Here is a 20986-nt window from a genome sequence, read left to right as displayed (position 1 = left end):
GATTCTGTGATATTGCAAATGGTAGTATGCACCATGTTCCAGTACGGGGAGATCTTTGGGCAGGCCCACCATATGTGCAACCCTGTCCCCATGTCTGACCCACATCTCGTGTAAGGTGTTTCCTATTCGAGCAGAATGCCTCAAATTGCGTTTGTTGCCTGTATATTAGGGGTTTAGATCTTATGGATGAGTAGTAGGTTTGCAGTTGATAATAACGGAAGCAGTCAAGGTGTAGCTCCGACATTTTTGACGGGAAAGGGCTTGAGTTTTCCGTCGGAGCACTAGGTTCATAGACAGGTCCAGTCAGCAACCTGGTAGCCTTCTAGGTTCTGGGGCTTGAGGCCTCCAGAGAGTTTCGGGTTATGTAGGACCAGTAGCAAAGGATTGGGATTGGTGGTCAGCTGGAGTGAGTTGCGTGTGGCGCACCCGATCTGGATGGCTGCGTCTACCTGCGGGTTATTAGTTTTCATCTGTGTAGCCGTCATCACCCCAGCCAAAGCTGGGATGGGAGTCGACCACCGGACTGCCCCATCTCCTTGCCTACCCATGGTTTCTCTGTTGGGCGGGCATGCCAGTCCACCAGCCTGTTTAAGTGTGAAGCTTGGTGGTACAGTCGTATCGCGGGAAGACCCATATCACCTGCTGCCTTGGGTAGCTCCAGCTGGCTCTGTCGCACCAGTGTGTTTCCTCTATTCCAGATAAACCTCCTCAACACTGTCGACAGTGATTGGAAGAAGGCTCTGGGAAGAACCACGGGTATTGTGTTGAAGAGGTACAGGGGCAGGATATTCATTTTTACTGCGTTGATCTGGGCGAACCAGGAGACGTACAGGTCGGTCCAGCTCTGTAGGCCTTTTGCACTTCTGAAAGCAGTGGCAGGAAATTATCTTGGTATGGGTTTTTCAGCACCACGGGCAGCCAGATTCCCAGATAGCGAATTCTTTGTGTTCACCAGGTAAAGGGGAATGGCCCCTTCAGGTGTTCGTTTACTAAAACATAAGCAAAAGCTCTACAAACGAAATATAAACGAAATTAAAGGGTGAATGCCAAATGCATTACCTTTTTGTTTCATTTAGTTTGTTTAATAGACTCCGTGCTGCAGGGGAATTAACCCCCACAGCATGGAGAAAATAACACTGCGCATGCCAGAAATCACAATACAAAAAAAAAAAGGAGGGAGCCGACAGCGCTACCAGCTCCCTCCTTGTAATAATATTAATTCATACCCCCCTCCATTAATACCTATGGGGTCACTATGACCCCCATATTAATAAAAGGGAGGTTAAATCGAGTAGGGGCATGTCACCTAAACAAATTTAAAAGTGCTAGTGGCTGGGCAGCTGTTGCTGCCCAGTTGCTAGTGCGATAAGGGGGGACCTGTTACAGATCACCATGTTCCTCTATGGTGGGGAACAGAATAAAACTAAAATGGGGGGACATAGTGCCCTCCCCACGCATCCAAGTCAAAGGTGGGGGCTCTTAATATAAACGAGGGGACCTAATGTCCTTCCTGGTCCCCACCCATGAGTGGCGAGTGGGGACTTTAATTAATTAAATGGGGGACCTAATGTCTCATCTGGCCCTAACCCATGAGCGGTGGGGACCCTAAATAAATAAATAATGGGGGGGACCTTATGTTCCCTCCAGGTCCCCACCCATGAGCAGTGAGTGGTGACCATAATTAATAAAGGGGGGGACCTAATGTCCCCTCTGGTCCCCCCCCATGAGCAGCGGGTGGGGACCCTGATTAATTAATTAAAGGGGGACCAAATGTCCGCCCAGGTTTCCACCCAAGAGCGGCAGGTGGGAAACCTAAATAAATATATAATGGGGGGACCTAATGCCCCCCCAGGTCCCCAACCATGACCGGTGGGTGGGAACCTCAAATAATAAAGTGACTAGGGGTCCCCAAGCCCCTAGTCACTCCCCCCCAATAAAAATACCCTACTTGGGGCTGAAGAAAGAAATGAAAAGAAGAAAGAAGACATATAACGGTAAGTATGAAATTTTATTTTACAGGGTTAGTTTATTTCCCCCTCACTATTGTTAGGGTGAGGGTAGTAGGTAGGGTATTTTAATTGGGGGGAGTGACTAGGGGCTTGGTCACTCTCCGCTCACGGGTGGGTACCATTAGGTCCCCCCTCTAATTAATTAGGGTCCCCACCTGCTGTTCATGGGTGGGGACCTGGGGGGGACATTAGGTCCCCCCATTATTATTTTTTATTTAGGGTCCCCACCTGCCGCTCATGGGTGGGGACCAGGGGGGACATTAGGTCCCCCATTATTTATTTATTTATTTAGGGTCCCCACCCGCCGCTTGTCTGTGGGGACCAGATGGACATTAGGTCCCCTCCATTATTTATTTATTTAGGGTCCCCACCAGCCGCTCATGGGTGGGGACCTGGGGGGGCATTAGGTCACCCCCATTACTTATTTATTTAGGGTCCCTACCCACCACTCATGGGTGGCGACCAGGGGGGACATTAGGCCCCCTTTAATTAATTAGGGTCCCCACGCGCCGCTCATGAGTGGGGACCTGGGGGGGACATTAGGTCCCCACATTTTTTATTAATTTAGTGTCTGCACCTGCCGCTCATAGGTGGGGACCAGGGGGGACATTAGGTCCCCCCGTTTATTTTAATTGCCATGGGTCACGATTGGGAGTGCGGGGGGGGGCGGAGAGGGCACGGGGGTCACTATTCTCAGCTCCAGTAATATCAAGCCTTGCCTTGTTGTGGCTAACTGTGCCTCCTGCTGATGTTGGGCCGCGTGCTGGCTTTCGGTCTCCATTTCTTCCACTCTGTGTTCTAGTGTGGTGAGGTTCCTGCGCACACCTTGAATTTTCACTTGTACAACCGCTCGGAGGTCTGCGACCATGTCCCTTCTGTCGCTGTGGGTCAGCATATTTGCCGATATGGTTGCCATTTCATCGATCCCTGTGCTGAATCCGCAACACAGTAAGCACCTGGGGAAGCAGGCACCATTTTGTCGATTTTGCGATCCCCACAGGCCATCCGGGTTTGACAGAAATTTTTCCATCGTCCTGTCTGTGATCTCGGCGAACCGGCAGCGGTACTTGGGGGTCATCAGCTTTCTAGTTCTCCCCATTCTGGACAGTTTTTCTGGCTTTTTAATGCTATTTTAAGGGGCTTAGTGGGCCAGGGCTGTGTGGCTGCAATAACTTGCGTCTTAATCTATTTTTGGCAGGCCAAGCTCGTGTCCCAAGTCTCTTAGCCCTGCAAAGATAATTAATGCAGTTTTAATAAACTGTAATAATTACATTTGAAGGTTAATTCCACCTCTAGTGGCTGTCTACCAGACAGCCACTAGTGGGACTTCCAGGTCATTAGGCATTGTATAATACTTTTCTATGGGGAAAGTCCTGATGCGAGTGCGGCCATTGCCGCGCACGCGCATTAGAGGTCCCCCACCAATGTCACCTAGCGGCGGAGCCCAAGACAACTCTGAGGTACATCGGTGCTGGACTCAGGAAAGAGACAGAAGGGGGGGGGGGAAGCATGAGCGAGGTGTTGAGCTAGTGCCAGGAAAACAACTTTGTCCTGAGATTCTTCCGTAATACACTCGAAAGGTTTATGCATCTTTTATAATCTGTGCATTATACAATTATGGCTGCAGTTCTGTTAATTTTAGACAGCTTCCATGATGGTTAATCTGACTTATTGTGGGATTTCGTAAATGTATATTATTATTTTTTAGCAATAGAAGATGCTTGTTATGGGATTACAGACATAATTTGAAGGATGCATTAAGCGGGCACTCTAATTACCGTCACCGTTACAGGTGTTGTAGAGTGAATGGTGCCAGGAGTCCCCTAGATCTATCTCCTGGCAATGGGTCAAACAGTATTTTTGTTCATATATATTTTTGCCTCTCCACATATATACCTGCCATACAAAAGCTGTAGCGATTTACATTCACATACGACCATATTAAACAAATTGATTGTTAACTAGTGTACAGTTTGTGAATGGTTCAAAACGTGCATGGGTTCCCCCTTTTTGAAACACCTAAAGCATCCATTCTCATTTTTCTTTAGCTGTATCACATGTATGCAACTTTTCAGAGCTTTCACTGAAAGCATCAAATGAAACAGAATTACCTCCTTGCTGGGGGATGGTGCAGCACACTCCTGCCACCATAACCATTAAATCAGGTTGCAGTTCTTATGGTACTTAGAAAACCTTTTTAATATTAGTTATTTTGTTGTAAAATTCTAGAACACTTAAATTCTCGTCTTCTATGAAAACTTTTTTTTTTTCTTTACACGATATTGAAATGCTTTGAAGACTTAATTTGCCAAGGTGATGAGTTTTTCCCTAGCAGATGTAAGGTGCCACACTTTTTTATTTTTTAATTTTTAATTGCAGATGAGAGAATGTATTATGCAGAATTCAAGAGATCACACCGAGAGCATTAGTCTAGAACGTTCAGCATTTGTAATCTTTTTTTTTCTTCTACTTATTTTCAGTTTCTGTCCCATGACATTCCGCTTTTTGATAGCATCATTTCTGACCTGTTTCCTGCGGTTGTTTTACCAACTTCTGACCACGGCAGCCTGGATGTGTCCATCAGGGAAATTACAGAGAAAATGAATTTGCAGCCAGTCCCTTGCTTCATCAAGAAGATAATACAAGTCAGCAAATGTTCCTTTAATTTTTTTCCAGTTCCCATATGACTTTATTTTTAAAGAAATACTTTGAGTACATCATTTAGTCAACAATTAGTGTATATGCCATGTTTAATATTTTACTATTATTAAATGTTGACGTCTTGTATCATATTATAATGATATATATGATAAATATATATCTCACAGAAAGAGAAGCACTGGGGTTTTGACTGACTATATGAATAAAATCTTTGGCTTTATGTATAGTATTTCTACTTCCAAAAGCTGTTAAAAAAAGATTGAAAAAACAGAATCTGTTATCATGAAAAGACAAATTGATTCTTTGCATTTACATATCTGAATATAGAGATATATAAAATTATTTGAGTAGGACATAAAATAGGGCACACCTATTTGCTTAATAAATAGGATAAAAAATATAACATAACATATGTTACTCTTTATTAGAAATCCAAATCCAAAATAACACAATCCCCTTAGTTATAAAAAAACAACTCCTAAACTGCAATTATACACAGATATCACCTAGATCAATAGTTCAAACAATCGATACACACAAAGGAATTATACATCCAACCAGACCAAACACAAAACAATACGAAAATAATTTAGCATACATGTAATAAATTACATACAGAACAACAGGAATATACAGATTAAGTAAGAGGAGAAATACTTCTGATACCAAAAATATAAAAGCCCCCCTCTCCCCAACGTTTGGCCAAACGCCTTTCTCAAGGGAAAATTATTTGAGAATAGACTGCGAGGCAAGGGTTCACTCCTTTTTTGGCATAGTCAGTAGAGTACAATTTTGCAACAATTTTGTTCACAAAAGTGTGAATTGTCACAAATTATAAGTAAAGTTAAAAGGAATTTCACATTTAAGCTAAAATCTGCTCACCTAAAAACCTGGAGAATTTTTCAAATTCAGCTATGCCGGTCTCAAATTTGAATTTTATTTTGAAATCACTATGAATTCCTGACAATTAACCAAACTAACTGAATCAGCTTTTTTCTTGTCTAGTGATTTATAAATTCTTCTATATAGCTAAGGCAAGCCCCAGGAAGTTCAGAGCATTGCTGTAAGTTACCACGGAAATACTCTGATACTACTAGTTTCGGAGTTTTCGAGAACCATGTAGCAAGTCTGCATTGGTCAGGGAGTGGGAGCAGAGGCTCTCCAATATGGACCACCAGGGATCAGCATGAATCACCCCTGCCTTCCCCCCACCCCAAGATAAAAACAAGGAAGGGGGAGGGGGCAATATCAATTTAATTTTTTAATAGAAATGTAAAAATATATATGTTTAAAACAATATATCGGCCCTACACACACTACAGCCACAAATCCCTTGCACACAAACTACATCCCCAGCACACACACCACTATATTTCCACACATATATAGTAAGGACAAGTAGTTACTCCCATATCGTTGACCAGTCATTAAACTTGTCAAGAGGTCCCGGATGTCTTATCCATATAGCAATGTATGACAGAAAGATTTGTGTAGAATGAGCTACTAGAGAAGTATAGAAAGCAAAAATTGGTCTCTTGGAGTCAGAACAGCAATACAACCCACCTGTCACACCAACAAAGAAGAAGCCAAATTCTGTAATTGCAGGTAGTCAAAGGTAGTGAGAGGAGCGGTTGGGTAGCCATAAGTAGAAGTCTAGCTGTGTCTGTGTCTTTAAAACTATTAAAAGACGCCATAAATGTAGAAGTCTAGCTATGTCTCTGTCTTTAAAACTATTAAAAAGTCTGGGGGAGGTCAAGCCTGGGTGAAGGGGAAGGAATGGGAAAAAGAAAAAAAAGTCAAATTTATCTTTAACTCTGTACCAAAGATCCATAGAATGGGTGATGGTCGGAGATGTCAGTGGAAGCAATGGTTGGTGCTGCCCCAGAATCCATTTATAAAGAGAGGAGTGGTCCACTCCAAAAAGTTGTTGTTTAAAATCCACCGCCATTTTTGAATGTGAACCAGGTTTGCTGCAGTAAAATGAAATTATGCAAACTTGGCCTCTATGTGATTTGGGGACATACAGTATAGCCCTACGAGGTCTTTTACCTTTGCATACTGGACAAAATTTTAAATATATTTTTTCAAAATATTAAGATATAAAAAATATATCATATAGAAAAAAAAATATTGATATATATAACAATATAAAACTATTAAATATTTACAAATTTTTTAGAACATTAAATCAGTTTAAATTTTATAAAAAAAATAAAAAAAATTAAATCATGGAAAGTTTATCCAACAATATTAAATTGAGGCCTTGTATAACACAAAGATTTGCTTTTGTTCACAAATATCTTGTTACTGAATAGTTGTTTTCCCTTGGACGTCAATGGGAGAACTGACATTCCGTTATCGACACTTAGTTATCATAGTTAATTTTATCTCCTGTACCAGAATCCAGCCCTCTATGCTTCTCACGTGAAGATTTTAGTTATCGGTTTACACATTCAATACTGACCTTTTAACAACCAGGTTTTTTTTAGATAAGTAACTTTCAAGTGTGTCAATAACATTGAATAAGGCTAACTGGAAGGTAGATAAGACACATTGCAATGATGATCAGCATGAATTAGTAAATGATGAATGGAAAAAAAAAAGTTAGCCATGTAATACTAATATTGAACTTTTGCAGATCTATGAAATGATGTTGGTCCGCCATGGCTTCATGTTAATTGGAAGTCCTCTTGGGGGAAAAACATCTGCCTTGAAAGTTCTTGCTGGAGTTTTACAGGACTTGGAGAAAAAAGGTTTAATGGATGAGCATGGAGTGGATTACGTTTTCATAAATCCCAAGGCTATAACCATGGGGCAGCTGTACGGAAGCTTTGATTTGATTTCTCATGAATGGAGTGATGGTAGGTCCCTTATTTCCATTATTATCATTGTGCAAGCACTACATCCAAATAAACCTGTACATATATGCTGTATGTATATGCATAATTACCAAACACTCTATAAAGCATGTTCTGCCATCTATAAATAACAATAGATGGTGACGTGGTTTTTGCAATTAATGGTTCCTTGGCTGTGGCTAACAGCATGAAATGGTAGACCTTACTGTGTGAAGTTGATTGCCTGTATTAACAGACAAACATGATTGAATAGCAGGCTTTGCTACCAATCCATGAAAGCTCCCTCTGTTGATAGTTAGAAAGGCAGTACTATAAATTAGCCATTCGGTGAAGAAATGACAAAAGTGAAAGACATTAACTCCTTTGTGACTGATGACTTGCCAAGACTGCGATAATATGAAGGGATTTTCTTAACCTTGTCTCATGAAAGGATTAAGAGCCTCGTTCAAAATATAGACCTAAAGGGATTGTGAAAAATATGGTATATAAGCCTAAAGAGAAGTTACATTAAAATAAAAAAAATGACAATATATCAATATACCTATCATGAAAGGGAAACTGCCACCGGATTTTTAACAGTATGTTTAGTTACCCCCTATATTTAATATATATATGTTTGTGAGGGCTGACAAATAAAATTAAATGAAAAACCCAGCAATGTTCCATTGTGGAACTGAATGTCTTCATCTTTGCACCTTGTTAATCATTAATATAATGTTTGCTCTTGTCTGATATTGAACATAGTATGTTGAAGTAGAGAAACAGAAATTGTAGGTAAGATTTATTAATGTGTTCTCTTCTAAATAGTTCCAATAGTTTCCATGGTGCTTACCCACTTCTAGTACTTAAGACCACTTTTTAGAACAGGACACTTTGATATATCTCCAGCATTGTTTTTGTATTTCCTCCTCCAATGCAATGTGTATCTTGGCTGTGCATGGACATAAAAGGGTTTCTAGGTTAGTTTGTAAATCTCTAGGATATATATTTAAAACAAAGTGGACCATCATATGGAAAAGGTTTACATATGCTATTAGGCGATTTTCAATGTTTTATTCAGTTGAGCAATTTCCAGAAAAGTGAGTGTCCGCCTTAAAAGGGTAGTGCTTTGTAGTGGTTATAGTCCAGGAGTCCCATGGCACTGACCCATAGTAACAGTCACGCTGGTTTTGAACAGTTTGGCACTTACCTGGTTCCCTCTGACTTTGTTCAACTTTGCATATAACTACAGGTTCCAGGTAAGTGTCATTCAATCATTCAAAATCATCTTTTTACCATGGGATGCAGGTAGAAAGAAAAAGCACAGGAGAACGCTTCTCTAGAACTCCTAAATCCAGAACAGCCAGTCTTCAGGAACTTCAGACTTGATAAATGCCCCTTCAAATAGGGGAGCTGTTTTATGTATTTGCATTCAATTCCTCCTGGAACACTCATATATACAATTTAAACACAAACTAATTATGCAGACCAGTATCCTCCACCCTTCCAACTGGCACTCACAACATTCCATAATTGTTACTATGTGGGATCATGGTAGGAATTGTGGGTTGCTGAGGCATCGCTTATAGGGTTTGACCTTGTGCGCAACTGTAGGTAATCTTAGTAGTTTTTCTCTTTACTCTTTAATAGTACCATAGAAGTAAAGAGTAACGGTGGTAAGATTTTTTAATGAGAATAACTTTTCACCCGTACATGAGCGCATTATTTTTAAATAGTTTTTATTGATAATTTTAAAAATTACATAACTATATAATTGTTTAAAACATACAAGTAATGAACATAGTTCATTTCAAAGAAAAGAAAAAAAATGAAAAAATATAATAAAATCAAAAATATAGAAAAGTAAGAAGAAAGTGTGTTCTTTATATGAAAATACTTTATATTTAAATTGTTATCAAATCATATTTTTTGTGGCAAATGCACCTTAAGTATACTTCCTGTTTGGCTCATATTTAAATACTTTAAATCTAAGATGTAGATCAGACTTTATTGTTGCAAAGATTAAAAAAGATTTACATTTTCTGCAAATGCCAAGTCATTACTACTAAATACTTAATGAAACTGTCTCATTCTCCATAATATCCAAAAACAATGAAGCGTGAGCCTATAAAATATTTTTTATTGGGATTTGATTGTATGCATATTACAGAAATATCATTCATTACTGGAAATTCACTCCAGTGCATTCCGATCAGCTGTTATTTTCTGGTAGATGAAAATATGTTCATTTTGGAAGCCATTTATTGAGCTACCCTGTGTCCTAGACCAGCAATTTACGGTCTAGTTCTTGTGTGTGCTGAGTCTTTCTGTTTCATAATATAATGTATATCTCTGCTGGCACCTATTATCATTCTTATACTATGTATGCATTCTAGACATGTAGAAATCTTATACATTTATACAAATCATCCATCCATGCTCTCTATGACAGTGCCCTATAATATAATTATATCTACTATTCTATAACATCCATACATACATGTATACAGTGCAAAAAAAAGGTGAAGGGGAGGCGGCACCACAGGTGAAAACAAAACAGATTATGAACTATACAAGCACATATACAGGACACTATATAAGAGAAAATACATACAAGATAAAAAACCAAAAAGAGCTTGAAATATGGATAATGAATAATAATCAAGACTTCAAAAAGTAAGTCCAAAAGAGTCTATGCCTCATAAATACAGCAAAATGTCCAAATAAAACCTTGTATAAGAAGTAAATCACAATCTTGTCAGGGGAAGTATTCCTCAGTAAGGTATGGGCATGGGATATTCGTGAAATCCGTATGAAAAAAATAAAAAGACAGCAAATAATGGTGCGGTATATCCCAACATGTACTAAGTGCTATTTTGTAAGAGGTCTATATGGTCCTACTCACATTTTCCAGAGCTATAAGACTAGCTCTAGTGTGGATGGCATACAGTGGTACAATCCCCTCTTATGGGATGCGTTTTGTAGTAGATGGATATCTTGTTGGTATAAGGACAATATGAAGGACAAAAAAGAAACAATAATAGTGCTTATTGTATAAAATCCAGAGGTGAAATAATAAAATACCAAGTGGTTACTCACATTTTATTGAGCAGGCAGACTGCTCAATGGATAAAGCTTGAGTGGTATAATCCCCACCAAGGATTCTTTGGAGTAAAATCACTGGAACAATAAAAACTGGTGCCAGGTAAAAATAATAGAGTAAAATGGCTGACTCACAAGTTGAAAGTGGCCAAAATACCTTTACAGTATCTGTTTATTTTCGATTTGTTTTGTGAACATCAGGGGTTACTATATGTTTTATGTTCTTAAGCTGTTTGTATTTTAGTTTATTTCCTCTGACATGCTTGTGTGTCGTAACCCCTTTGTCATAGATTGTAAGCTTGGTTGAGCAGGGCCTTCTCCACCTCTTTTCTGGCCTATATTCCGTATCTAAATTACTTGTTGTTATGCACCTCCATTTTATAATTGTAAAGATCTGTGGATTAAGTAGGCACTATGTAATAATAATAATATGAGAAAGATAAAGGGAACTTTACCGAGCAATTCTACACCAGTTCTAGATGAGTCAATCCTTCTCTGCCAACAGGTTGTATTTTTTTACTCTTCAAGATATATTTATATGTCAAGTTGTAATATTATACGTTATTTTATGTGATGTTATGTATCTGTTACCCCGAGGCTGTTCAAGTCTTTTGAATCGGGCAGTTTAAATTAGGCTTATCTGTATTTACAGGATTACATTTGTTCTAGCAATACTTAATTAATAAAGGAAATATTCTCTCAATAGAGTTATGAACATTAATTCTTAAGAATAAAACTAAGACACTTCTTCTGAGATGAGGTTCTAGGAATTCCGTTGACCAGGAGGCCAAGAGCCAATGGCTCACTTTGGAGATGGTGATTTAAAGTACAGTGGATACAGTATCAATAGTTAGATTATTTTATTAACTTTATTTATGAAGTTCCACATTTTGTTTGATACCAAAGTGACCAAAATCATAGATGTTATATAAATCTCTCTAAGCAGAACTTAGAAAATGGATGTATGGATGTATATATATATATATATATATAACCTATACCCTATAAACAACATATACTTTCAAGGTTATTTACTAAAGAGAGAATTCAAAGTGAATTTTCAATTTAAGGTCAAAACAGCCGTACTGGAAAAACTCTCTAAGTCAGCTATGCTTCACTTCAGATACTCTGGGTCACATTTGAAATTCTCTTTGAATTCTCACTATAGTGAATAACGCTGTGTACATCCAATTCCATTATTTTAGATCTAAAAACTACAGTCTCTAGTGTAACCATACTTACCTGGACACAAGGTGCTGATCACAGAGTGAAGAAAACCAGAAACACTTTGATAGCCAGGTGTGATGACCAAGGTATCTGGGACAGATGAGAGTGTTGTACCATTGTGAACTAATAGACCCCTTAGAACAAGGTCTGGTCTGAAGCACATGTTTGTAATTATCAGTAGCAGCTGTCTTACAGAGGTGCTTGCAAAATCTGACCATAATGGAAATCTGCAGTAATGAAAGTAATGATTTTGATAAATCCACTACAACGCCTAATCAATTTCATATAACTAGCTATGAGATGCTCAATAATTGTTTTAATTAAAACAATTGATTATTTTCTTCCAGACATTTTGCAGTAAGTTTCGGTATAGATCATGATAAGCTTTATAACGCCAGAAATGGAATATTACAGGTATATATCAATATTCCTTTTTTTTCCCCAAGTTAAGCTTTTTCAGAACCATGCTGTCTGCTTCACAGGAGGAAAGGGCTTAATGTATTTTTAATGCAAAAATGGATCAGATAAAAAAACAAAAACAAAAAATAAAACGGTAACTTGGAGACACATCAGGTAAATAAACAAAAATAAAAATGAAGCACAAATAATAAAATACAGAAGAGGGTTAAATGATTGCAGTGCTGTTAAATGCCCTAGCAATCATGTTCTGAAACTACCAGTAATTTCTCCCTTCCCAGAACTACTAGACAATGAGGTGCAATATAATCGAGCAGGATAATGTTATTGCAAAATAATTATAAGTCGGAGAAGTGATGTCAGAGTATTTCACATGTTTGCAAGAATGCTGGGACATATAAACTTCTTAAAGGGATTCTAAGTTATTTTACACTTCCTTACGGCAGGTGTGCTCAACTAAATGGCCCTTTAAACCCATCCAATATTGTGGTTTTTATTAGACAGGCGTTTTTGTTGGAAGCTTTTTCATCTCAATACCTTGCGTCTCAATAAAAGATGATCCATAATTGCTGGGAATGTAGATGGCCAGTTACTGTGGTATGGAGGCTAGTAAGATGAGATATGATGATATTGATGACTAATTTAATAATAAATAGCATCTGAACTAAGTTACAGAGAGATAATAAGAAAACAAGAGGATGATTGGTTTGGAGGATAATGATGCAGCTTGATAGCACATTAAATATTTGCACATCTACTAAAAAATATTTATTCATCAATATTATTGCAACATTTAAATAACAGACCCATCTTTGTTATTTCCATTGGGTTTAAAAATGTGGTAGGTCATCATTTCCATGATAAGATAGACAACCAAGGAAATGTATTTGCTTGTATTCCTCCTCTAAATCCTCAGATATATACATCAGAGGGGACCAATTGCTTGAAAAAGATTGTGTTTTTGGCCCATTTTTACAGCCTATAGTTTCAAAGTTGCACAAAAGACCTGTATTCAAACCTTGAATGACATAAAGGATTCTCTAGCACTTGATAGCTTTATAAACGTTGCACTCTAAGCACACTACCACATGTACTGCTGCATAGGTCATGATGCGTGGAGTTCTTCAATCATTCCATGAGCCCAAATCAAACACATATGTGTCATCTAGTTGGTAGAATGCTGTTGACAGCCCCATTCGCACCTCTGTGAATGTAATTGTGAATAAGCTAAATGCAGTTACTGTATTGATGCTATCAGTTTTAGACGTTGGCGCTTCCCAAATTTTTGTTTCATTTGAAGCACATTCACAGCTTAGTAGACAACTCCCTAATCCAGTACCTTAGGGAGCTGTTTAGTAGATAGCTCCTTTTTGGTATCCTTATGGCAAAGGATTAGGGAGATGTCTATTAAAGCTGGAAGACCAAAATTTTGTCATTCTTTTTTCATAGCAGTAAAAAATATGTTTAATATAAAAATATAGATTTGTTACTGTTCAACACGTTTTCCCCCTCCATTGGTTAGTTCTTCTTATTTGACCTGGGATTCAAATGATGCTAAAACACACCTGTGTCAGGACTGATTTGACCCTAACACACAAACATAGGTTGAAGATAAGGTATGAATAAATACTGGTCCTTAGAGTGGCCAGGCTAGCACTAAGAATATAAATTCGAGGTACAGGAACACAAGAAAGAAGCCAAGGTCAGGATAACAGAGAGCAAGGATAGCCAAGCAAGCCAAAGTAAAAAAAAAAACAAAAAAAACTGGTAAGGCAAGGAAATAGGAACAATCAAGAAGTTAAATACTCTATACCAGGGGTTCCCAACCCAGTCCTCAAGTACACCCTACCAGTCCAGGATTTGGGGATTACCATTTTGTATCTAAAGTGTTTTTTTGTTTTTTTTCTAAAAGCACCTTAGATACAACAGGGTTATCCCTAAATCCTGGACTGGTAGGGGGTACTTGTGGACTGGGTTTGGAACCACTGCTCTATACTGTGTAGTGATTGGTTACAGATATGTGAGATATCATATAGAGTAGTACATCATGAAAAATTTAAAATACAATGACACAAAAAAATGACACATACATTTTATGTACAGATATAGATGAAATGAACCTCACATTTATATATTTGTGGTCGGTTAATATCGTATAGTGAAATACCTTGTGATTGGAATTAAGTCGGTGTGGTGTGCCGGAACCGACGTAGAGGGTAGGCCTGAAAAAGAGGGCCCCCCCTGAATGAATTGTATAAGAGGGAGAGGTGGGTGGGGTGAACAGCGTGCGTACAGCAGGTAGGAAGGGGGGGAGTAGCGTTTATATGGAACGCTTAACTCCTCCCACAAATACAGGCCTTACGGCCTTAAATTTGTGGTCGGTTAATATCGTATAGTGAAATACCTTGTGATTGGAATTAAGTCGGTGTGGTGTGCCGGAACCGACGTAGAGGGTAGGCCTGAAAAAGAGGGCAAAAGGAAATGCCAGAAAAAACACACTTATAGCACTATATAAAATCCGTTGTCTTACTACTCATGCGTTGGGAATGTTCCTGTATAATATAGCTGATTCCTAGTGCCTCTAATTGTTTGTTCCGGCGTACTGCTACTGGATGTCGTGCTTATAGAATGGATGTGAAAAAATAGGAGCCGGTGGTCCTACTTACTCTAATGACAGGAGTGTGAATGTAGAATCGTATTTAGAAGTAGTTAGGGAATGATTAGTAGGTCAAGTGTCTTGATTGTCTGGTTCAAATGTTGACGTGACGCGGTGTAGTGTTTGCACCTTCTTAAATTTCCTTGGGGAGACATGACTTACCAGTCTGATTAGTTGTGATCGTGGAGTTGTAGGGTTCCCGAACCCTTGAATGGTTGCAGGCACATAGATTTAAGACCTGGTTGTGTGGCGCGAATGCTGTTTAGGGAGTCTGATACAGCCCGGTATTCCCATCTGTGTACGTACGTACTGTAGAGTGATAAACCAATTATCTTTTGATATCTTGTGTAAAAAACGGGGTATGGTTTGAAAGGTTTGTCAGAAACGTGTATGTCAGTTCGGAACAGTGCGTCCGTGTGCGTATGAAGGTTTGAATAAAAGGTGGCAAAATATTTAGAAAAGACTACAGGGTGATCAGTATGCCTGTGGAAGTCATGCTCCACTGATTCTTGGAAGAATGTCACGATTCTGTTATATGTATCGTAGAGCAAACAAATAATGTTCTAGATGAAAGCATGTGTCGAGCCCCAACAGCCGAGTGACCGGAAGGGGATGCTAAAACGCGGATCATGCTTGAGAGATGTGAGTTGGGTGAGGAACGAGACTGAGCGACTCTTGGATAGTCGGCCCTAATAGATACGAAAATGCCGCAATCCCTCATCCGACGTTGCCTTTGTAGGACATCCTGAAAAAGAACATGACAACAACAATGAACTCAAATAACAACAACACGGTTAAGTACAATAGAACTGGCTGGCTAACTAGTGCCGAAGCGAAAAGCTCACTACCCCGTGACAAGTGAGGCCCTGCTAGTAGCCAAGCGGCTGGCGAGAGGCTCTACCTATGATTTGGGCGTGGGGCTCGAGCCACTAGCGTGGTGGCGGGGAGGCGGCCTCTCGGTGACAGTAAAAGATCCAAAACGTGTGGCCGTGTCAGGTGAGGCCCTAACTATAAACCCGATAGGTGGGTGAATGCGAGGCTCTAACTATGATTTGGGCCGTGGGGCGAAAAATCTCCGTGTTGAGATTGGGGAGTTGGCCTCGCGGGACCAGCTATGTTGTACAGCTAAGGCCAGCTCCTGACCCTAGATAGCCAGTTCTCTGACCCTAGACGGGGGCTTGATAAGGGGGTAACGTAAGGTGCTTGGTAAACACAAGTTGTGGTTAACGATAGGTACCCAGAGATACCCAGACAGAGACAGAGGAAAAGAAGGGAGTGAAAGGAGGAAGAAAGAAGAGGAAATGAACTGAAGTCGAGGGAAGGAAAATAATGTGCAGTTTAGTGAAGTACTATGGAGATATATCTGATAGTACAGTATCGATAGACCCTGAGGGTGCCGAAGATTCTCGTGATGCCACTATATAGCCTGAAAGGAGATGTATGAAGGCGTTGTGCCCAGAAAACGTTGTAGTAGCTGATGGAGAGAAGAGGGTGCAATTAGCAAGGTAGTGAGTAACAACGATTGTTACGGGTAGCGAGAACGAATGAAGAGTTGTCGAGTGTAGCCGTGGCCTGACGAGGCAAGGCAGGAATCAAGCCCCCGTACCCCAATACCCAATCGAGTAACAACGTGGCCTAGCAGAGGCAGTTGTTTGGAATGTGAAGAAAACGACATTAAACCTGATAGAACAGGTGACAAACGTTTGACTAATGGCCAATTGTGTAACAATTGTTGGGAACGTGAACGACAACACATTTATACCTGATAGAAACGGGCAACGATAGCGAACCAGTAATTGTCTACTGATAGCAGATGACAATATGAAACAATAGTAACTGCCCATGACATTCTGACTGCTCTGCTTTGAATCTGGCTGGATGAGCATCATGAGAGCTAACACAATTCTTTTTACAGGGTCACTGGAGAGATCCCTGAGATACAGCTCCATAGAGATGGCAAAGCTTTATGGGAGTAGTAATCGTACAGCAGACAGGGATATACCCTGTATCCATTGGAATATGTGTAAAACTATAAAAACTCCTAAAATGCAGTTCTTAACCAGCGAGACTAGTTAACCCTGTGCAGTCCAACATTATCCGTGTACTGCAGCTGACTGTGCATCGTGAGAGTAGTATACCATAACGGCATAATGAAGCCTTTTAGCAGGATGTATTGTCTCCTACATTTTTTTTTTATTTCCAACATATATATACAGATAAGAAATACATAACTGAGTGTTATTTTTGTAATAAGTGTCAGTAGAAAGAACTTGTAACAGAATCCCATTATTCATTTAAGAACAGTCATGTAATGGTATCTCACATTTATACATTCCTCTAACAGCCTACAAAAGGTATAGAGGTAAGTGTAGTACAGTACAGAGCAGAGTGTAAGTCAGGGTTTACACAATGGTAATTTTGAAAATGCGAACGGCGGGAATAGCCCGAATGTGGCTATACCCGCCGGTACCTGGACGTTCAGCTGGAAGTGTTTTGGCAGAGTTTCCCCCGAACGGAGGGGGGAGCTCTGAATCGGCGGGACATGCGGCCAGAAACTGGAAGTGCGGGGTCATCGAGGAGGACCAGTGAACCCGGAAGTTCGGCTGTCACGAAAGCGAGGTGAACAGCGTACGTACGGCAGGTAGGAAGGGGGGGAGTAGCGTTTATATGGAACGCTTAACTCCTCCCACAAATACAGGCCTTACGGCCTTAAACATATCTAACAAAGTCACAGTTTAATACATTATACGCACTGTTGCTGCCTCTTGCTGTTACCAATCAGGGTGCGCATGTTCAGGATGAGTCTTTGTTTACCTGCAAAGTGTAGTTGCAGTTATGACAACTTACACAGCATGTGGTTCTGAGCTTTATTAGTGAGACGCTGGCTAATCTGCAAATAGTCAGTATCTCTGCAAGCAGACGTTATTGGCTGTCAGCCAGTAAAAAATAGTGACAAGTTTGGAAACCAGTGGGTAATTCGAAGCCGCTACTAGCTATAGGCTGTTGTTAATAGTGACAGCGTACAGCAACTATTTAGTAATAAGGTTGGAAGCAAGCCTTTTGTCGGCTAAAGCAGAGACAGAAGTAACTCTTCAAACCTCGAGGTTCCAAGTTTCCTTCCTGGCATGAATCTCACCATGTTGACAAAAAATAAGAGGATGTGCACTTACATGCTTTAATCCCTTAAGGACTGAGGCAGTTGTAACGGTTGTGATCAAAACAAAAGGTAAACAAAACCTTGAATTTGCGCTATATGTCTGTTCAGGCGTAATTCACATCTTTCATATTATGTGCACCCACACTTATTATATATCATTTTGTTCTGGAGAAACAGGGCTTTTACTTCACATCAAATATTTGTATATTAAAAATATATATATATTTTTTTAATTCTTTATTTTTGTTGCGCAGGAGAGTACAAAAATATCGACAAACGCCACAACAGCGTACATGTGGGTATAAACAAGTTAAACTGTGGCAGAGACAATTGCGCATTTTAAATTTTTGAGTAAAGGCTTAACAGAATTACGTTAGCTACAGGAGAAATGGAATATGGTACAGCTAAAGGTCAATGATCATACAATCTGGGTGATGTTTAGGTATTAGATACTAAAATTAAGATAAATGGAACCCGACTTCTCATGTAAAGCGGACTTCTTTAGCCAAAATTTTCATTGCTTCAGTAAAATATAACGTGATAAGGATAATACGTAGACTGACCCTGCTTGCAGGGCCGGACTGGCCCACCGGGATACCGGGAAATTTCCCGGTGGGCCGTCGGCACCTGGGGCCGGGCAGGCAGCTGGCTGACGTGCGGCTGCTGGCTGGGGGAGCCGTTCTGGTGGCCGCTGGCTGGGGGAGCTCTTTTGGTGGCCGCAGGGGGAGCAGGCTATTCTGTCTCTGCTCCCCCGCCCTCGCGCGCAGCTTAATGAGACCGCGGCCGGAATATGACGTCATATTCCGGCCGCGGTCTCATTAAGCTGCGCGCAAGGGCGGGGGAGCAGAGACAGAATAGCCTGCTCCCCCTGCGGCCGCCAAAAGAGTTCCCCCAGCCAGCGGCCACCAGAACGGCTCCCTCTGCGGCCACCAGAAGAGCCAGCTGAGCTCCCCCATGCAGCCACCATCAAACTGAGCTCCCCATGCGGCCGCCAGCACAAAGGTAAAAATTATGTGTGTCAGTGTGAGTGTATGTGTGTGTGTCATGGTGTGTGTGTGTCTACCTGTGTCATTGTGTGTGTGTGTCTCTGTCTGTCATGGTGTGTGTGTCTGTCTGTGTCATTGTTTGTGTCTGTCTGTGTCATTGTGTGTGTCTGTCTGTGTCATTGTGTCTGTCTGTCTGTGTCATTGTGTGTGTCTGTCTCTGTCTGTCATGGTGTGTCTGTCTGTGTCATGGGGTGTGTGTGTGTGTGTCTCTCTGTGTCATGGTGTGTGTGTGTCTGTCTGTGTCATGCAATGTGTGTCTGTGTCATTGTGTGTGTGTGTCTGTCATGTAATGTGTGTGTGTTATGGTGTGTGTGTCAAAGTGTGTGTGTGTGTGTGTCTTTTTTAAGGTGTGTGTCTGTCATGGTACGTGTGTGTCTCTGTCATGGTGTGTGTGCCTGTGTCATGGTGTGTCTGTCTGTCATGGTGTGTGTGTGTGTTTCTGTCTGTCACGGTGTGTGTGTGTTTGTCATGGAATGTGTGTGTGTCTGTCTGTGTCATGTAATGTGTGTGTGTCTGTCTGTGTCACGGTGTGTGTGTGTGTGTGTGTGTCTGTGTCACGGTCTCTCTGTGTCGTGGTGTGTGTGTGTGTGTCTGCATGTGTCATGTAATGTGTGTCTGTGTCATAGTGTGTGTGTGTTTGTGTCATGGTCTGTCTGTGTTATGGTGTGTGTGTGTCAAGGTGTGTGTGTCTTTTTTAAGGTGTGTGTCTGTCATGGTATGTGTGTATCTCTGTCATGGTGTGTCTGTCTGTCATGGTGTTTGTGTTTCTGTCTGTGTCACGGTGTGTGTGTGTCTGTGTCACGGTCTGTCTGTGTCATGGTGTGTGTCTGTCATGCTATGTGTGTGTGTATGTGTGTTTTTACTCACCTTTTTTTTTTTCCCCCACGTCGTGCTGGTCTCCCCTCAACTGGCCCTGCCCTGGAAAAAAATCTATGCCAGCCCCATAAGTCATTGCGCCATATATTGTCGCATATAATATGTAAGGCTATGTCTTGCCACCCTAGATGATTGATTATATATATATATATATATATATATATATATATATTGCTTATTCCAATATAACATATTGGTCCTTCCTGTGTCAGTGCGGATTGGCTGAGATCATCAAGCTTGACGATCTCAGCCAATCCGCACTGACACAGGAAGGACCAATATTTTATATTGGAATAAGCAATATATATATATATATAATATATAATCAATCATCTAAGGTGGCAAGACATAGCCTTACATATTACATGCGACAATATATGTCGCAATGACTTATGGGGCTGGCATAGATTGTTTTTCCAGGGCTGCTTTGGAATCCCCAGTCCGGCCCTGCCTGCTTGTCTAGCGTTTACACGTATATAAACAGGCTAAACAGGGGCAGTTTTGTTTTTGAGTACAGGCATAACAATATTATGTCTGCTACAGCAAACATGCAATATGGTACAGCTAGAGGTCGCTTATAAAATCTGGTTGATTTGTGGGCATCATATACTAAAATTAAAAGAAAAGAAAAGTGGAGCCAGCATTCCTGTCATGTGTTTAGCGGGCTCCCTAAACAAATGCTTTCATTGCTTCAGTAAAGTAATACACACAACAGTAACAACGATAAAAGGCTAAAAACAGGATTATCAGTAATATGTCAATCATTATCAGCACATTTTTAAAACAAGAGAAGTCAGGCTAGGCAGAACAATCAAAAGATAAGGACACCACAAACACAATTCTATCATGTCAGGTATATAGAGAAGTCAGAGTGCTGTGGAATAGAGTTGCAGATAGGTTCAACAGGTAAGTGGTTACCACTAGGTAGTTAGGGTTAACTGTGCAGGATAATTAGGGCATGATTACAAAATTAGCCAGGGTGAATCAGGGGTGGTGGC

The 20986-nt window shown here is 40.4% G+C and overlaps 1 protein-coding gene across 1 annotated transcript in view; it reads left to right on the top strand.

Annotated features, from left to right (window-relative positions):
* The window catches only part of LOC134601623 (dynein axonemal heavy chain 3-like), an 875684-nt gene that overhangs the window by 428508 nt on the left and 426190 nt on the right, over window positions 1–20986 (top strand). Inside the window, exons 33-34 of the mRNA XM_063446141.1 lie at window positions 4490–4654; window positions 7309–7531. Of these exons, the coding sequence (XP_063302211.1) occupies window positions 4490–4654; window positions 7309–7531 (388 nt within the window). The remainder of the gene's footprint in view (window positions 1–4489; window positions 4655–7308; window positions 7532–20986) is intronic.

Source organism: Pelobates fuscus, chromosome 3 (genome assembly GCF_036172605.1).
Source record: "Pelobates fuscus isolate aPelFus1 chromosome 3, aPelFus1.pri, whole genome shotgun sequence".
NCBI lineage: Eukaryota > Metazoa > Chordata > Amphibia > Anura > Pelobatidae > Pelobates > Pelobates fuscus.
The sequence above is the reverse complement of the archived record's forward strand: the minus strand, read 5'-3'. Positions and strand labels throughout refer to the sequence as shown.